Raw genomic sequence first — 15,158 nt, forward strand, 5'->3', positions numbered from 1 at the left:
GATTTTTTTTCTCTCAGGAAAAAAAAAACTGCCTCAGTTCTCTGAGGATTTTTTTTTCTCTATAGAAAAAAAAATCAGCCTCAGTTCTCTGAGGATTTTTTTTCTCTATAGAAAAAAAATCAGCCTCAGTTCTCCGAGGATTTTTTTTCTCTATAGAAAAAAAATCAGCCTCAGTTCTCTGAGGATTTTTTTCTCTATAGAAAAAAATCAGCCTCAGTTCTCTGAGGATTTTTTTCTCTATAGACAAAAAATCAGCCTCAGTTCTCTGAGGATTTTTTTCTCTATAGACAAAAAATTAGCCTCAGTTCTCTGAGGATTTTTTTCTCCATAGAAAAAAATCAGCCTCAGTTCTCTGAGGATTTTTTTCTCCACTTTCGGCCAAGCGAAGCAACTCTATATTAAAAAGTATTCTTTTTCATTTTTCATGTTTTTTTTAATTTTTTTTTTTTATATGTTTCCGCTCTCCTCCATAATATCCTCTAAAACTCGTCCTAGTTGGCCTCCATGCAACAACATCGAACTATGTTTGTTAAAAATCTTATTTTAATCTTCACAAAGAAAATGCATAAACGCTCTCAGTCTTTCTCATTCTGATAATGAATAATCTTAAAAGGAAGCTTTTAACAAATTTGAATAATTAACAATATTTTGCAACCATTTTTTTCCTCATTGTTGATACTTAGCCGTAAGTCTTACCACACAAAAAAAAAAGAAACAACAAATACTGTTAACAAAAACCTTGTAAATTTAAACACCAGCCAGCCAACTAACCAGCCAGCCATCCAGCCAAACAACGACACACATTGTTGAACAATGATGAACAGAGCAATTAATAGCGAAAACAGAACACAAAAGAGAGCAACAAAAACAACGACAAAGCTTGTAAAAATACACTTCAAACATACGCCTCAACACTCACTCAACTACTCGTAGGCACGCACTCACACGCATACACTCGCACTCAAACTACGGAGACTAGGCATGAACAACCGGAAACCGGAACTGCATACATGACACAAACATTATCCGTTGTTCAATAAAATCGCGCTGATAAGAATAGCAGTTTGGGTGATGGGAGAGGGAAAGAGAGGAGAGTAGGGAGGGGAAAGATTGGGAAGAGATATTAAAAAATACAAATAACACAAAAAGTAGTTGTGACAAGACCACGAAACATAATGACTATCATGTGCGTGAAACAAACTCCTGGATACTTTTTTCTTCTTCTTCCGAAATTACAGGTAGTGTTCATGCTGGTATGTGAGGCTTTGTGTGCGCGTATGTATGTGTCAATGTATTTATTAATGTTATACAACCCAGCTGTCAATCAATGTGCCAATTTTTGTAAACATTACCAGGAAATCGCAAACATTATACACTTCCCGTATGGCCTAATCCGGCAATTGATGTGGCGGCAGAGCAGGCAAAAGGAGTGAGGTTGAAGTCACAGTAGGGGGGGGGGCAAACAAAGCATACATATGGGCGTATCTTTTATGCGGGCCCATACTTGGCTACAATTGTTATACACCGCAATGGGTGGGAACCTCATGTATATCACTTATCAAACAGTGGAAGTTTATACCTAAGAATGTGGCATGACATTTTCTAGATTCAAATACTGGGTTCTTGAATAAGCTAAGTGATCCCATTAGTCCCAATTCGGATGTATACAATTAGTCGGAAAAAAGTTAATTTTTAAGAGAGGGAGTCGAAAAAAATCTTGAACTTATTTTATTCAACTCACTTCTCTCCCATAACATTCTATGTATCTTTTCCGTTTACTCTCCTACCTGTCTATGCACTTAATCCCTGTAAGAACACTCATCTCTGGAAGACAGGACAGAATAAAAGTACTATGCCCACAAAAATGTGAAAACTAAATGCAATTCTTCAAAATAAACACATCAGCCAATCAGAATCTGGAAACTTTGCAACTCTATTTGACACGCCCAAAATGGTAAGAGAGAATACAAACTTGTAGGTGTTCTCTTCCTGGGTTTTATAAGTTTTGGGTACGATGTTCTAGTAAACAAGTAAAAAAGCAGTAAGTTAGACCGGGCCGAACCTTAAATATCCTCCACCATATGAAACGAATTCTTAAATTTAAAAAAAAAACTAAAATCCGTTAAAAAATGCTGTTAAAATCTTAAAAATATCGAATATAGCCGTAATATTGGGATCTATACGAAGACGTGGACCTGTATAGGCAACTTTTTTTCATAAACCATTACAATATTGAAATACGAAACTTGAAAAATAATTTCTTTAAAATCGTCAATATACCGAATATTAGGAGGTACTGACATATGGGACCCATACGAAGGCCTGGATCTGGCTGTAGTGCCTATTAGGAACTTCAAATACCAAATTTGAAACAATTTCGTTAAATATTATACCTAAAATCGTCAAAATACCGAATATAAGAAGGTACTGACATATGGGACCTATACGAAGACCTGGACCTGGCTGTAGTACCTATTAGGACCTTCAAATACGAATTTCAAATAATTTCGATGAATATTGTACTCAAAATCGTCAAAATATCGAATCTAGGAAGGTACTGCTATATGGGGCTTATACGAAGACCTAGACCTGCATAGACAAATTTTTGGCATAGGCTGTAGTATCTATTACGAACTTCAAATGCCAAATTTGAAACAATTTCGGTGAATAATGTCGCTAAAATCATCAAAATACCCAATATGGGGAGGTAACGTTAAATGGGGGCTATACGAAGACCTGGTCCTGCATAGACAAATTTCTGGCATAGGCTGTAGTATCCATTACGAATTTCAAATACAAAATTTTAAACAATTCCGGTTAATAGTGTCGCTAAATTTTTAAATCGAAAAAATAAAATCCGTTAAAAAATTATTTTAAAATCTTAAAAATATCGAGTATAGCCGTTATATTGGGATCTATATGAAGACGTGGGCCTGTATAGGCAAATTTTAAAATATTGAACTACGAAACGTGAAAAATATAATAATTTCCCTAAAATCCTCAAAATACCGAATATTATGAGCTACTGACATATGGGACCTATACGAAGACCTGGATCTGGCTGTAGTGCCTATTAGGAACTTCAATTACCAAATTTGAAACAATTTCGATAAATACTGTACCTAAAATCGTCGAAATACCGAATATGGGGAGGTACTGACTTGTGGGACCTATACGAAGACCTGGACATGGCTGGTACCTATTATGACCTTCAAATATGAATTTCAAATAATTTCGATGAATATTGTACCTAAAATCGTCGAAATACCGAACATCGGGAGGTACTGTATATGGGGGGTATACGAAGATCTGCATAGACAAATTTTTGGCATAGGCTATAGTATCCATTACGAACTTCAAATACCAAATTTGAAGCAATTCCGTGAATAATGTCAGCAAAACACCGAATATTGGGAGGTGCCGTTATATGGGGCTATACGATGGCGTAGACCTGCACAGACAATTTTCTGTCACAGGCTGTAGCATCCATTTCGAACTTCAAATACTAAATTTGAAACCATTCCGGTTAATAATGTCGCTAAAATAATCAAAATACCGAATATCGGGAGGTACCGTTATATGGGGGCTATACGAAGACCTAGTCCTGCATAGACAATTTCCCGTCATAGGGTGTAGTATCCATTACGAACTTAAAATACCAAATTTGCAACATCTCCGGTGAATAATGTCGCTAAAATCATCAAAACACCGAATATCGGGAGATACCGTTATATGGGGGCTATACGATGACGTAGACCTGCACAGACAATTTTCTGTCACAGGCTGTAGTATCCATTTCGAACTTCAAATACCAAATTTGAAACCATTCCGGTTAATAATGTCGCTAAAATAAACAAAATACCGAATATCGGGAAGTACCGTCATATAGGGGCTATAGGAAGAAGTAGACCTGCATAGAAAATTTTCTATCATGGGCAGTACGAACTTCAAATACCAAATTTGAAACTATTCCGGTGAATAATGTCGTTAAAATCATCAAAATACCGAATATCGGGAGGTACCCTTAAATGTGGGCTAGACCAAAACGTGGACCTATACATACAATGTTTCGCCACACGAACTAGGTCCCATTATGACCTACAAATACCAATTTTCAGACATATCCGTGAAAAAATGTGGCAAAAATCATCGAAATATCGAATAACGGGAGGTACCGTTATATGGGGGCTATACCAAAGCGTGGAACCATACATACAATATTTCGCCACACGAACTAGGGCCCATTATGACCTACAAATACCAATTTTCAGACAAATCTGTGAAAAAATGTGGCAAAAATCATCAAAATACCGAATATCGGGAGGTACCGTTATATTGGGATTATACCAAAACGTGGACCGATATATCTCATTTTCAATACCAACCATCCTAGACATAATACAAATTGCTTTGCTAAATTTTGGCACTCTACGTCAAATAATGTGGGCTGTATCGCGATTTCAACAGACAGACAGAGAGACAGACAGACGGACATCGTTAAATCTACTTAGAATTTTGTGCTGATTATGAATATATATATACTTTATGGGGTCTACGACGAATATTTAAGGTTGTTACAAACGGAATGACAAAGTTAGTATACCCTCCTTTCCAAGGTGGAAGGTATAAAAATAAGGATTTCCGCCCTCTAGTTGTAAGCAAATACAAAATTAATATTAACATATTAAAGGTACAGATGGCGCTCCTTAAAATATATGCCACAGCTACAGCTTTATGGGGGGAATACATAAAGCGCTTATCTGGCTGGCTTAAGTCATCGGCTGGCTTCTTTGTTCATCTACGAAGAAGGCAGCCGATGACTTAAGCCAGCCAAATATGCGCTTTATGTATTTTCAGCCTTAGTCTTATGTAGAAAAACAGTCACCAAATAAATTTGCCATACAAGTCACATGCAGGTGGCGGTCTCAGGAATGTATATAATTTCTAGCTTCGCATAACATACAAATCACACCCTCTTCAACTCGACATGCCACTACCAATGTTTAATAGATTTGAGTATATTTAATGTTAAACGAAGGCTTTTCAACAAGTTAGAGTACCGCCTTTAGACTTGGGGAAATTTCTAAGTTGGCGCTCGTCTACACATATGTCATAAATCAATTGTTCCGCTTAATGCATGTTCATGAAAATCGTCAACGATATTTAGCTAAAGTATTGGTTGTCAATCCTTGATTTTCTTATCGCATTAGTCATATCTTCAAGAACTCAAGAATTTCCCGCACAATATTTACGTAAAATATATTTCTCACAAGTAGATGGCAGTCTTCAGTATAGGTTAGCTATCATAATTTAGAGGAAGAGTTAATGGGACATAACCTACATGCCATATTCCTTTCATCTCCACTTTCAATGTCAAACACAATTGTGTTATTTTTCTTTTTCTGTCAAAAGACAAAGACATTTCAAAGAAATAATTGTCCTGAGGAAATCTCAATATTTAATTTTGACATATCAAAAAAAAGAGTATAGATGAAATCCGAGCATTGTTTGTCTCAGAAAAGTTTTAGGGCAAATTTTCAACAATGCTTAGCTATTGTTTTTCCATCTGTCAGTTACTTATAGGCTTAGTCCTTTTTGAGCAACCCTCAAATATAATTGCGATATAGGTTTAAATAATTGTATATCAAGTATGTCACAAGCAGATGGCAGTCTTATGAATATATAAATATCCAAATTTGTATATCATAGCTATTAAAAGTATTGAGAATTAGCCATACTATCACATAACATTAGAGACATATTCCTTTGATCACAACTTTCAATTGTCAATGACAAATACACTTGTGTTGATTGTTGTTGTTTCTTCTGCTGTCAAAAGAAGACATTTCAAACAAGTCTTTGAGGAAATGTCAAATTAATTTTGTGACATATTAAAACGAAATATTATTAAAATCACAAACCTACAGCTACAGTTTGTGTCAGCAGTTTTCTTTGTTGGCTAATACCAACGACATGCATGACATTATCTACAGCTTTAAAACCCCGCCCTGGCGAGGGTGGATTTGATGGCTAAGGTTGCCTTTGAACATTGAATCGTAAGTGAAATTCAACAAAAAAAAAAACCAAAAATGAAATGAAATGAAATGTCATGTTCTATCTTCCGCATGAGTTGAGTTTTAAATGTGTTATTCTCTTTATTTTATTCTATTTTTTTTTTCGTATGAAATTTTATAACATTTTTATATGTGTATGTATATGTACAGCGATAGAGAAATGTTAGATTGCACGCAAGTAGTAGTAGCAACTAAATGGGAAAGCTAGCGAACATTTTAAGTTTGAGAAATAATAAAGTAGGTTGAATTTAGAAAAGTGTGAGAAAACTGTCCACAATATTGAAGATAGAATAATATTTTCTATTTTTATACCCTCCACCTTGGAAAGGAGGGTATATTAACTTTGTCACTCCGTTTGTAACATGTCTAAATATAAAATATTGAAATTTACATTCAACAGAAGAAGTCTATTGTGAAAACTCAACGTGCTTTTAAAACATTAAAAAATGTGAGAAGATCGCCATCTAAGAACACCATTAAGCGTTTATACGAAAAATTTTCGACTGGTAAGGCTCTTTCTAATCCGAAGAGGCCATATAAAAGTCGACAAAGGCGATCGGCCGAGAATATCGCTGCCGTACGAGCCAGTGTTGAGAGCTCCCCAAGAACATCCCAAAAACGCCGTTCTCAGCAGTTGGGCATGGCTCGGTCCACTTTACAACGGATTATTCGCATTGATTTGCATTTGTTCCCGCACAAAATTCAATTGACGCAAAGAATGTAGCCTCGTCGATTGGAATGGGCCCAAAGAGTCATGGGTCCGTCGGATATGGGCAACCCATAATCAGCATAAAATTCTAAGACGATTAAATGTCCGTCTGTCTGTCTGTCTGTTGAAATCACGATACAGGCCACATTATTTAGCGTAGAGCGTCAAAATTTAGCAGAATGATTTTTATTGTGTCTAGGATGGTTGGTATTGAAATTGAGATATATCGGTCCACGTTCTGGTATAGCCCCCATATAACGGTACATCCCCATATTCGGTATTTTGATGATTTATGCCACATTTTTTCACGGATTTGTCTGGAAATTGGTATTTGTTGGTCATAATGGATTCTAGATCCGGTGGCGAAACTTTGCATGTATAAGACGACGCTTTGGTATAGCCCCCATATAACGGTACCTCCCGATATTCGGTTTTTTTGATAATTTTTGCCACATTTTGAAATGGATTTGTCTAGAAATTTGTACTTGTTGGTCATAATGGCTTCTAGCTCCGGTGGCAAAACATTGCATGTATAGTTTCACGGTGTGGTATAGCCCCCATATAACGGTACCTCCCGATATTCGGTATTTTAATGATTTTAGCGGACATCATTCACCGGAATTGTTTCAAATTTGGTATTTGAAGTTTGTAATGGGTACTACAGCCTATGAGTGAAAATTGTCTGTACAGGTCCACATCTTCGTATAGCCCCATGTAACGGTACCCCTCGATATTCGGTACTTTGATGATTTTAGCGACATTATTTACGGAAATTGTTTCAAATTTGGTATTTGAAGTTCGAAATAGATACCCAGCCTAAGACAAAGCAATTTTGTAAGCAGGTCCACGTCTTCGTTTAGCCCCCATGTAATGGTACCTCCCTATTTTCGGCATTTTGGTGATTTAAGCGACATTATTCACCGGAAATGTTTCAAATTTGGTATTTGAAGTTTGCAACGGATGCTACAGCCTATGGCAGAAAATTGCCTGTGCAAGTCCACGTTTTCGTATAGCCCCATATAACGGTAGCTCCCGATATTCGGTATTTTGATGATTTTAGCGACATTATTCACCGGAAATTTTTCAAATTTGGTATTTGATGTTCGCAATGGGTACTACAGCCTAAGACAGAAAATGAGTCATGTAGGTCCACGTTTTCGTATAGCCCCCATATGACGGTACCTCCAGATATTCGGTACATTGATGATTTTAGCGACATTATTCACCGGAATTGTTTCAAATTTGGTACGTGAAGTTCAAAATGGATGCTACAGCCAAAGACAAAAAAATTATCTGTGCGCGTCCACGTCTTCATATAGCCTCCATATAACGGTACCTCCCGATATTCGGTATTTTGATGATTTTAGCGGCATTATTCACCGAATTTTTTCAAATTTGGTATTTGAAGCTCGTAACGGATTCTACAACGTATGAAAGAAAATTATCTGTGCTAGTTCACGTCTTCGCATAGCCCCCATATAACGTTACCTCCCGATATTCGGTATTTTGATGAATTTAGCGACCTTATTCACCGGACTTGTTTCAAATTTGTATTTGAAGTTCGTACTACTGCCTATGACAGAAAAGTTGCCTATGCAGGTCTACGTCTTCGTATAGACCCTAATATAATGCCTACATTCGGTATTTTTAAGATTTTAATAGAATTTTTAACGGATTTAATTTTTTTTTTTTTTTTTTTTTTTTGAAAATATCCAAGATTTTTCTAAATGGTGGAGGGCATTCAAAAATCGACCCGGCAGAACTTACAGTTTTTTTACTTGTTTTTTATATCAAGTCCAGAATATGATGTAAATACCCGCCGCCACAGTTTATTGTCATTTGAGCCCTTTTTATGGCATTTTCCATCACTTTGACCAAAACTTTAGGCGATAGGTCCCCACATTCTTGACAGACATTATCTTTAAGAGCTGAAAGAGTCAGGCTATCTTGCTGGCCAGTGCAAATCAGCAAAACGGGAGATAAAGAGCCCGGGAAATGCATCCTTCAGCATATCGATTGTGACACATGCAGCGTATGTCGTTGCACCTTCCTCTTGGAACCACATGTTTTTCCAATCCCAACTCATCATGTTGCGCAAAAAAAATCGTTGATCATTGCTTTGTAGCGCTCACCTTTCACAATGACCGTTTGGCCCCGACGTCTTGGAAGAAAAAAGGTCCGATGGCTCCTATAGCGAAAACAGCACACCATACAGTGACTTTGAGCAGGTGTAATGGCTCTTCGTGGGTTACACGCAAATTTTCAGTGCTCCAGAAGCGTAAATTTTGCTTATATACTTACCCGCTAAGATGGAAATGGTCTCATCATTCATAATTATTTTTGATGAAAAATCATCTTCTTCTTTAGACGCGATTGGTGGTCAGCAGCTAACAGCTGATGCACCATCTGCGCTTTGTACGGAAACATCTCCCAATCTTGTACCAAAATTCTCTGTAAAGACCGTCGACTGATATCCATTTGCGTGGCACGTCGTCTGGTCGACGGAGCTTCCATGGCACTCTAGGATACAGCAGCAATATTCCCTGCAGAATGGATACTCCGGAGTCTGCAACACCTGGCAGCATTTTTTGTTTTCTTGTCAGTATTTTCAAGGCGAGCGGCTAAACATCGCAGTTTTTCAACAGTAGGCGTTGGACATCCAGAAAATCTGCGACGAAATTCACCTTGTGCCAAAGTTACCGACCGATTATTGGTCAAATAAATATGGTGGAGGATAAAAAAAGATTTAGCTGCAATAAAATTGTTCACTGGGATAACTGAGCATATGTTTGCCCATCCATCCAACCTTACCTGCAACTGTTGTTGTTTTTTTTCCGTATTATTTTTCTCTATAGTTTTAATAATTCATATGAAATGTCAATGTTTTGACACTTTATTCATGTGTTCACAAATGCGTTTAGAAACTCTCTCTCTCTCGTTCTCTGGCAGCTCGGTGCGATATGTGCTATTCCCCCAGCGCACATGACCAGCGTGTTATGGATAGCAGCCATGCATGGATATCAATTGTGGCACAGAGTTGAAATTGCTTTCAAAACTGACATACAAAAAAACACGCACACAAATATACTTCTATATGAAAAGGATATTCTTATATTTGTTGTTGGTAGCAGGATATTCAATATTTGCAATGGTATAAAAAGTTTGGTCAAAATGATTTAATATTTCAAAGAAGACATATCAAAAAATTTAACACCTCCATCTAGTCATGACAACATGTCAAATTAATTGTGACATTGAAACACAATGTATAGATGGCGCTCATCAGAATATATACTAAAAACTATTTAAATATTAAAGCTTAGCTAATAACACAAGATATACTTATTTTATATCTAACACAATTGTCTTGGTTTTCTGAAGAAGAAAATTCCAAAAATGTGACTACTCCATCTGGTCATGAGGAGAAGTCAAATTAGTTCTGAAATTTTAAAACAGCACGTATAGATGGAGTTCGTCAAAATACAAGGCGGCTCAAAAATAATCCTCCTATCAGAAAATTCTATAAATTTCACGATTAGCATCTAATGTAAGTTCTGTTTTGACATTGTTGTAGTAAACACGTGCGAAATACACTTTAATAAACAATGTTACAGAATGCGGAATATTAGTGACTATTTATTTGATCAATAATCGGTCGGTGAATTTCGTCGCAGATTTCCTGGCCGTCCAACGTCTACTGGTGAAACCTTGTGACGTTTAGCCGTTCACCTCGAAGGGACTGGTAAAACAAATATTCTGCCAGGCTTGGCAGATCCCGGAGTATCCGTTCTGCAGAGAATATTGTCGACATCGTTCAGGGGGCGTGCCACGCAAATGGGTATCAGTCGAAGGTCTTTACACCGAATTTTGGTACAAGATCTAAAGATGTTTTATTACAAAGTCCAAATCTTGCATCAAATGTAAGGTGCTGATTGCCAATCGCGTTTAACATACGCTCAAGCCATCCTTAATCACCACCAAGAAGAAGATGATTTTTCATCAAAAATAATCATGAGTGTTGAGGCCCATTTTCATCAGACTCTTTCAGCACAACTATAAGTGTGGGGGCTTTTAATCAAAGAAGGACTTACGCCATCTAGTGATGAAGAAATGTAAATCACATACTTAAAATGTAGATGTCGCTTGCTAAAATATATACCTTCTGTTCTATTTCCACAAAGTCTAAGGCCTTTTTTCATCAATGCTAAGCTAGAATATTTTTAACATGGTTTTCTCGTCGGCTGAAGTAAGTTTAGCTATAGCCAGGGTCTTCATAAGGACCCACTAAACCTTACTAAAAAAGAAAAGTAAATTTCTCCCATTTTCAGGGATTACTATCCACTAGTGTTCAAATGCGATAAGATGAATATAAAATGGCGAATTGGCTTCGGAGATGCTCAAGAATTCAAAGTAGAGTTGTTAAGTTGATTATCGGTAGTTCGACGTTTACCATGCCTCGTAGGCAATCGAGGATTCTAGAGTGGTTAGTTAGAGGGTGAACGATTCGTGGACACTCGGGAACAATGATGTACCGATATCGGGTTAATCAGGATTGATACTCGGGTAGATGATAAAGTATGATTAGCCGGCTATAATGTTCACATTACCGACGATTGAAGGAAATTGGGAACTGGTGGAGGATCATCGGAAGTGACTAGTAAGGAAGATCAGAAATTACGATGTTTCTGTTCGAAGTGACGCTGGATGCTGACTATTCCTAGGTTACGATATTGGTATTTGAGTTAAGATCGGCGTTGGAGATTTTGACAATTTGAAGATAACCGGGAACTTTCATAAATAGATCGAGCTGATGAGGTAGGGCTGATGAGTGGTAAATAATCAGGGTTTACGATGTATGTTTTTGGGGTTCAAATGTCCAGATTGTCTGATTCGAGTTGGGGTCTCCTGGCATAATCGTTCGAGAACAGCGGATCACTGTCCAGGTAGTCTAAGATTGTTCGGGTTCGGCAGCTTGCTGTTGGCATGACTAGGAAATTATTCCAGTTAGTACTACGGTTTATAACTTCCTCTAATTCAATACCAATGTTTGTGGGACATCGAGCCAAGAACTCCTGTGGAACAACGAGCCGAAACTCCTGCGTAAGTGAATTTCTGGCCACTTAACATAATGAGATACAGTTCAAAAAAGTATTCCCAGCAAACGATTTTGTTAGTCGGAGGACAGAAAATATGATTCAGAAAATCAGTAACTACCCCTTGAAAAAAATATTCTTTAAAAAATCCAGGTTTATTTGGTCCTTTGAAAAAAAAATATTCTTTAAAAAATCCACGTTTATTTGGTCCTTTGAAAAAAATATTCTTTAAAAAATCCACGTTTATTTGGTCCTTTGAAAAAAATATTCTTTAAAAAATCCACGTTTATTTGGTCCTTTGAAAAAAATATTCTTTAAAAATTCCACGTTTATTTGGTCCTCTGAAAAAATATTCTTAAAAAAATCCACGTTTATTTGGTCCTTTGAAAAAAATATTCTTTAAAAAATCCACGTTTATTTGGTCCTTTGAAAAAAATATTCTTTAAAAAATCCACGTTTATTTGGTCCTTTGAAAAAAATATTCTTTAAAAAATCCACGTTTATTTGGTCCTTTGAAAAAAAATAGTCTCTAAAAAATCCACTTTTATGTGGTCCTTTGAAAAAAATATTCTTTTAAAAAATCCACGTTTATGTGGTCCTTTGAAAAAAAATATTCTCTAAAAAATCCACTTTTATGTGGTCCTTTGAAAAAAATATTCTTTAAAAAATCCACGTTTATTTGGTCCTTTGAAAAAAATATTCTTTAAAAATCCACGTTTATTTGGTCCTTTGAAAAAAATATTCTTTAAAAAATCCACGTTTATTTGGTCGTTTGAAAAAATATTCTTTAAAAAATCCACGTTTATTTGGTCCTTTGAAAAAAAATATTCTCTAAAAAATCCACTTTTATGTGGTCCTTTGAAAAAAATATTCTTTAAAAAATCCACGTTTATTTGGTCGTTTGAAAAAATATTCTTTAAAAATCCACGTTTATTTGGTCCTTTGAAAAAATTATTCTTTAAAAAATCCACGTTTTTTTGGTCCTTTGAAAAAAATATTCTTTAAAAAATCCACCTTTATTTGGTCCTTTGAAAAAAATATTCTTTAAAAAATCCACGTTTATTTGGTCCTTTGAAAAAAATATTCTTTAAAAAATCCACGTTTATTTGGCCCTTTGAAAAAAATATTCTTTAAAAAATCCACGTTTATTTGGTCCTTTGAAAAAAATATTCCTTAAAAAAATCCATTTAAAGAATATTTTTTTCAAAGGACCAAATAACTTTGAAAAAATATTCTTTAAAAACCCGACGTTTATTTGGTCCTTTGAAAAAAATATTCTTTAAAAAATCCACGTTTATTTGGTCCTTGAAAAAAAAAATATTCTTTAACATACACGTTTATTTGGTCCTTGAAAAAAAAATATTCTTTAACATCCACGTTTATTTGATCCTTGAAAAAAATATTCTTTAAGAAATCCCCGTTCATTTGGTCCTTTGAAAAAAATATTCTTTCAAAAATCCACGTTTATTTGGTCCTTTGAAAAAATATTCTTTGAAAAAGGCACGTTTATTTGGTCCTTTGAAAAAATATTCTTTAAAAAATCCACGTTTATTTGGTCCTTTTAAAATAAATATTCTTTAAAAGATCCACGTTTACTTGATCCTTTGAAAAAAATATTCTTTAAAAACTCCACGTTTATTTAGTCCTTGAAAAAATATTCTTTAAAGGAAGCCACGTTTTTTTGGTCCTTAAAAATTTAAAAAAAACACGTTCGTTTAGTCCTTTGAAAAAATATTCTTTAAAAAATTCAAATTTATTTGGTCCTTTGAAAAACATATTCTTTAAAAATCCACGTTTTTATGGTCCTTTGAAAAACATATTCTTTAAAAATCCACGTTTTTATGGTCCTTTGAAAAAAACATTTTTTAAAAAATCTACGTTTATTTGGTCCTTTGAAAAAAATATTCTTAAAAAAATCCACGTTTATTTGGTCCTTTGAAAAAAATTTTCTTTAAAAAACCGACTTTTATTTAGTCCTAAAAAACAATGTTCTTTAAAAATCCACGTTTATTTAGTCCTTTGAAAAAATATTCTTTAAAAATTCTCGTTTTTATGTCCTTTGAAAAAATATTCTTTAAAAAAGCCTCGTTTATTGGTGCTTAAAATTATTAATTATTCTTTAAAAAATGCAGGTTTCTTTAGTCCTCTAAAAATCCAGGTTTGTTTACTCCTTGGAAAAATATTCGTTTAAAGAATTCACATTTATTTGGTCCTTTGAAAAAAATATTCTTTAAAAAATCCACGTTTATTTGGTCCTTTGAAAAAAATATTCTTTAAAAAATCCACGTTTATTTGTTCCTATGGAAAATTTTTCTTTAAAGCAAGCTACGTTTATTTGGTCCTTAAAAAATTATTCTTTAAAAAATTCAGGTTTCTTTAGTCATTGAAAAAAATATTCTCTAAAAATCCAGGGTTGTTTAGTCCTTGAAAAAATATTCGTTTAAAGAATTCACATTTATTTGGTCCTTTGAAAAAAATATTCTTTAAAAAATCTACGTTTATTTGGTCCTTTGAAAAAATATTCTTTAAAAAATCCACGTTTATTTGGTCCTTTGAAAAAAATATTCTTTAAAAAATCCAAATTTTTTTTTGGTTCTTTGAAAAAAATATTCTCTAAAAAGCCACATTTTATTGGTCCTTCCTCAAAAGTCTGTGTTATACAGAACACATCTAAGTTCTCCTCTCTTTTGGGGACTACAAAGATTTTCTTCCTAAACTCTTTACGCTCCCCTCCATATTCGTTTGTGCGTTATAGAAAACCATATTTTATTCTATTTCCAGCAAAACATTTAACTAACATATATTTTTTGGTTGTTACTACTACAACAACACTAACAAACATATCAAGTTTTTCATATTTTATACGATTTGCTGTTACCTATTTTTTATTCTCATCCTCTCTCTTTGCAATTTCTATATATTTTCAGGTAGTGGAGGTTATAAATCATCAGATAAAGACAGGTAAGTTTTGCAAACGAATACAATATTTTTCCACATCAAAAATAAAAAACAAAGCGAGAGGGAAAGGGAGGGAGAGAGAGAGAGAGATCAAAAGAAACACCAACAACAACGACGACACACACTCAAAGTGAATAAAATATAAAATTTACTACACTTGCAATTCCATGACCATAGAACTGCAAACATTTCTATCCGCCATCCATTCAAATGCCCTGGCCTCCCCCCCCCTTCTCGGACAAAGCGTTGGCCTAGGAGTTGGCTATTTGTTGACCACTTTAAGCCAAAGAGCAACAGGTGTGTTTTCCAACGCATAGTTGCCTA

At 35.0% G+C, this 15,158-nt stretch overlaps 1 protein-coding gene across 1 annotated transcript in view; it reads left to right on the plus strand.

Annotated features, from left to right (window-relative positions):
• LOC101897963 (uncharacterized) overlaps positions 1 to 15,158 on the plus strand; it is a 546,201-nt gene that overhangs the window by 386,989 nt on the left and 144,054 nt on the right. The window contains exon 13 of the mRNA XM_059123253.1: positions 14,804 to 14,837. Coding sequence (XP_058979236.1) covers positions 14,804 to 14,837 — 34 coding nt within the window. The remainder of the gene's footprint in view (positions 1 to 14,803; positions 14,838 to 15,158) is intronic.

The sequence above is a fragment of the Musca domestica genome, unplaced genomic scaffold (genome assembly GCF_030504385.1).
Source record: "Musca domestica strain aabys unplaced genomic scaffold, Musca_domestica.polishedcontigs.V.1.1 24, whole genome shotgun sequence".
Classification (NCBI taxonomy): domain Eukaryota; kingdom Metazoa; phylum Arthropoda; class Insecta; order Diptera; family Muscidae; genus Musca; species Musca domestica.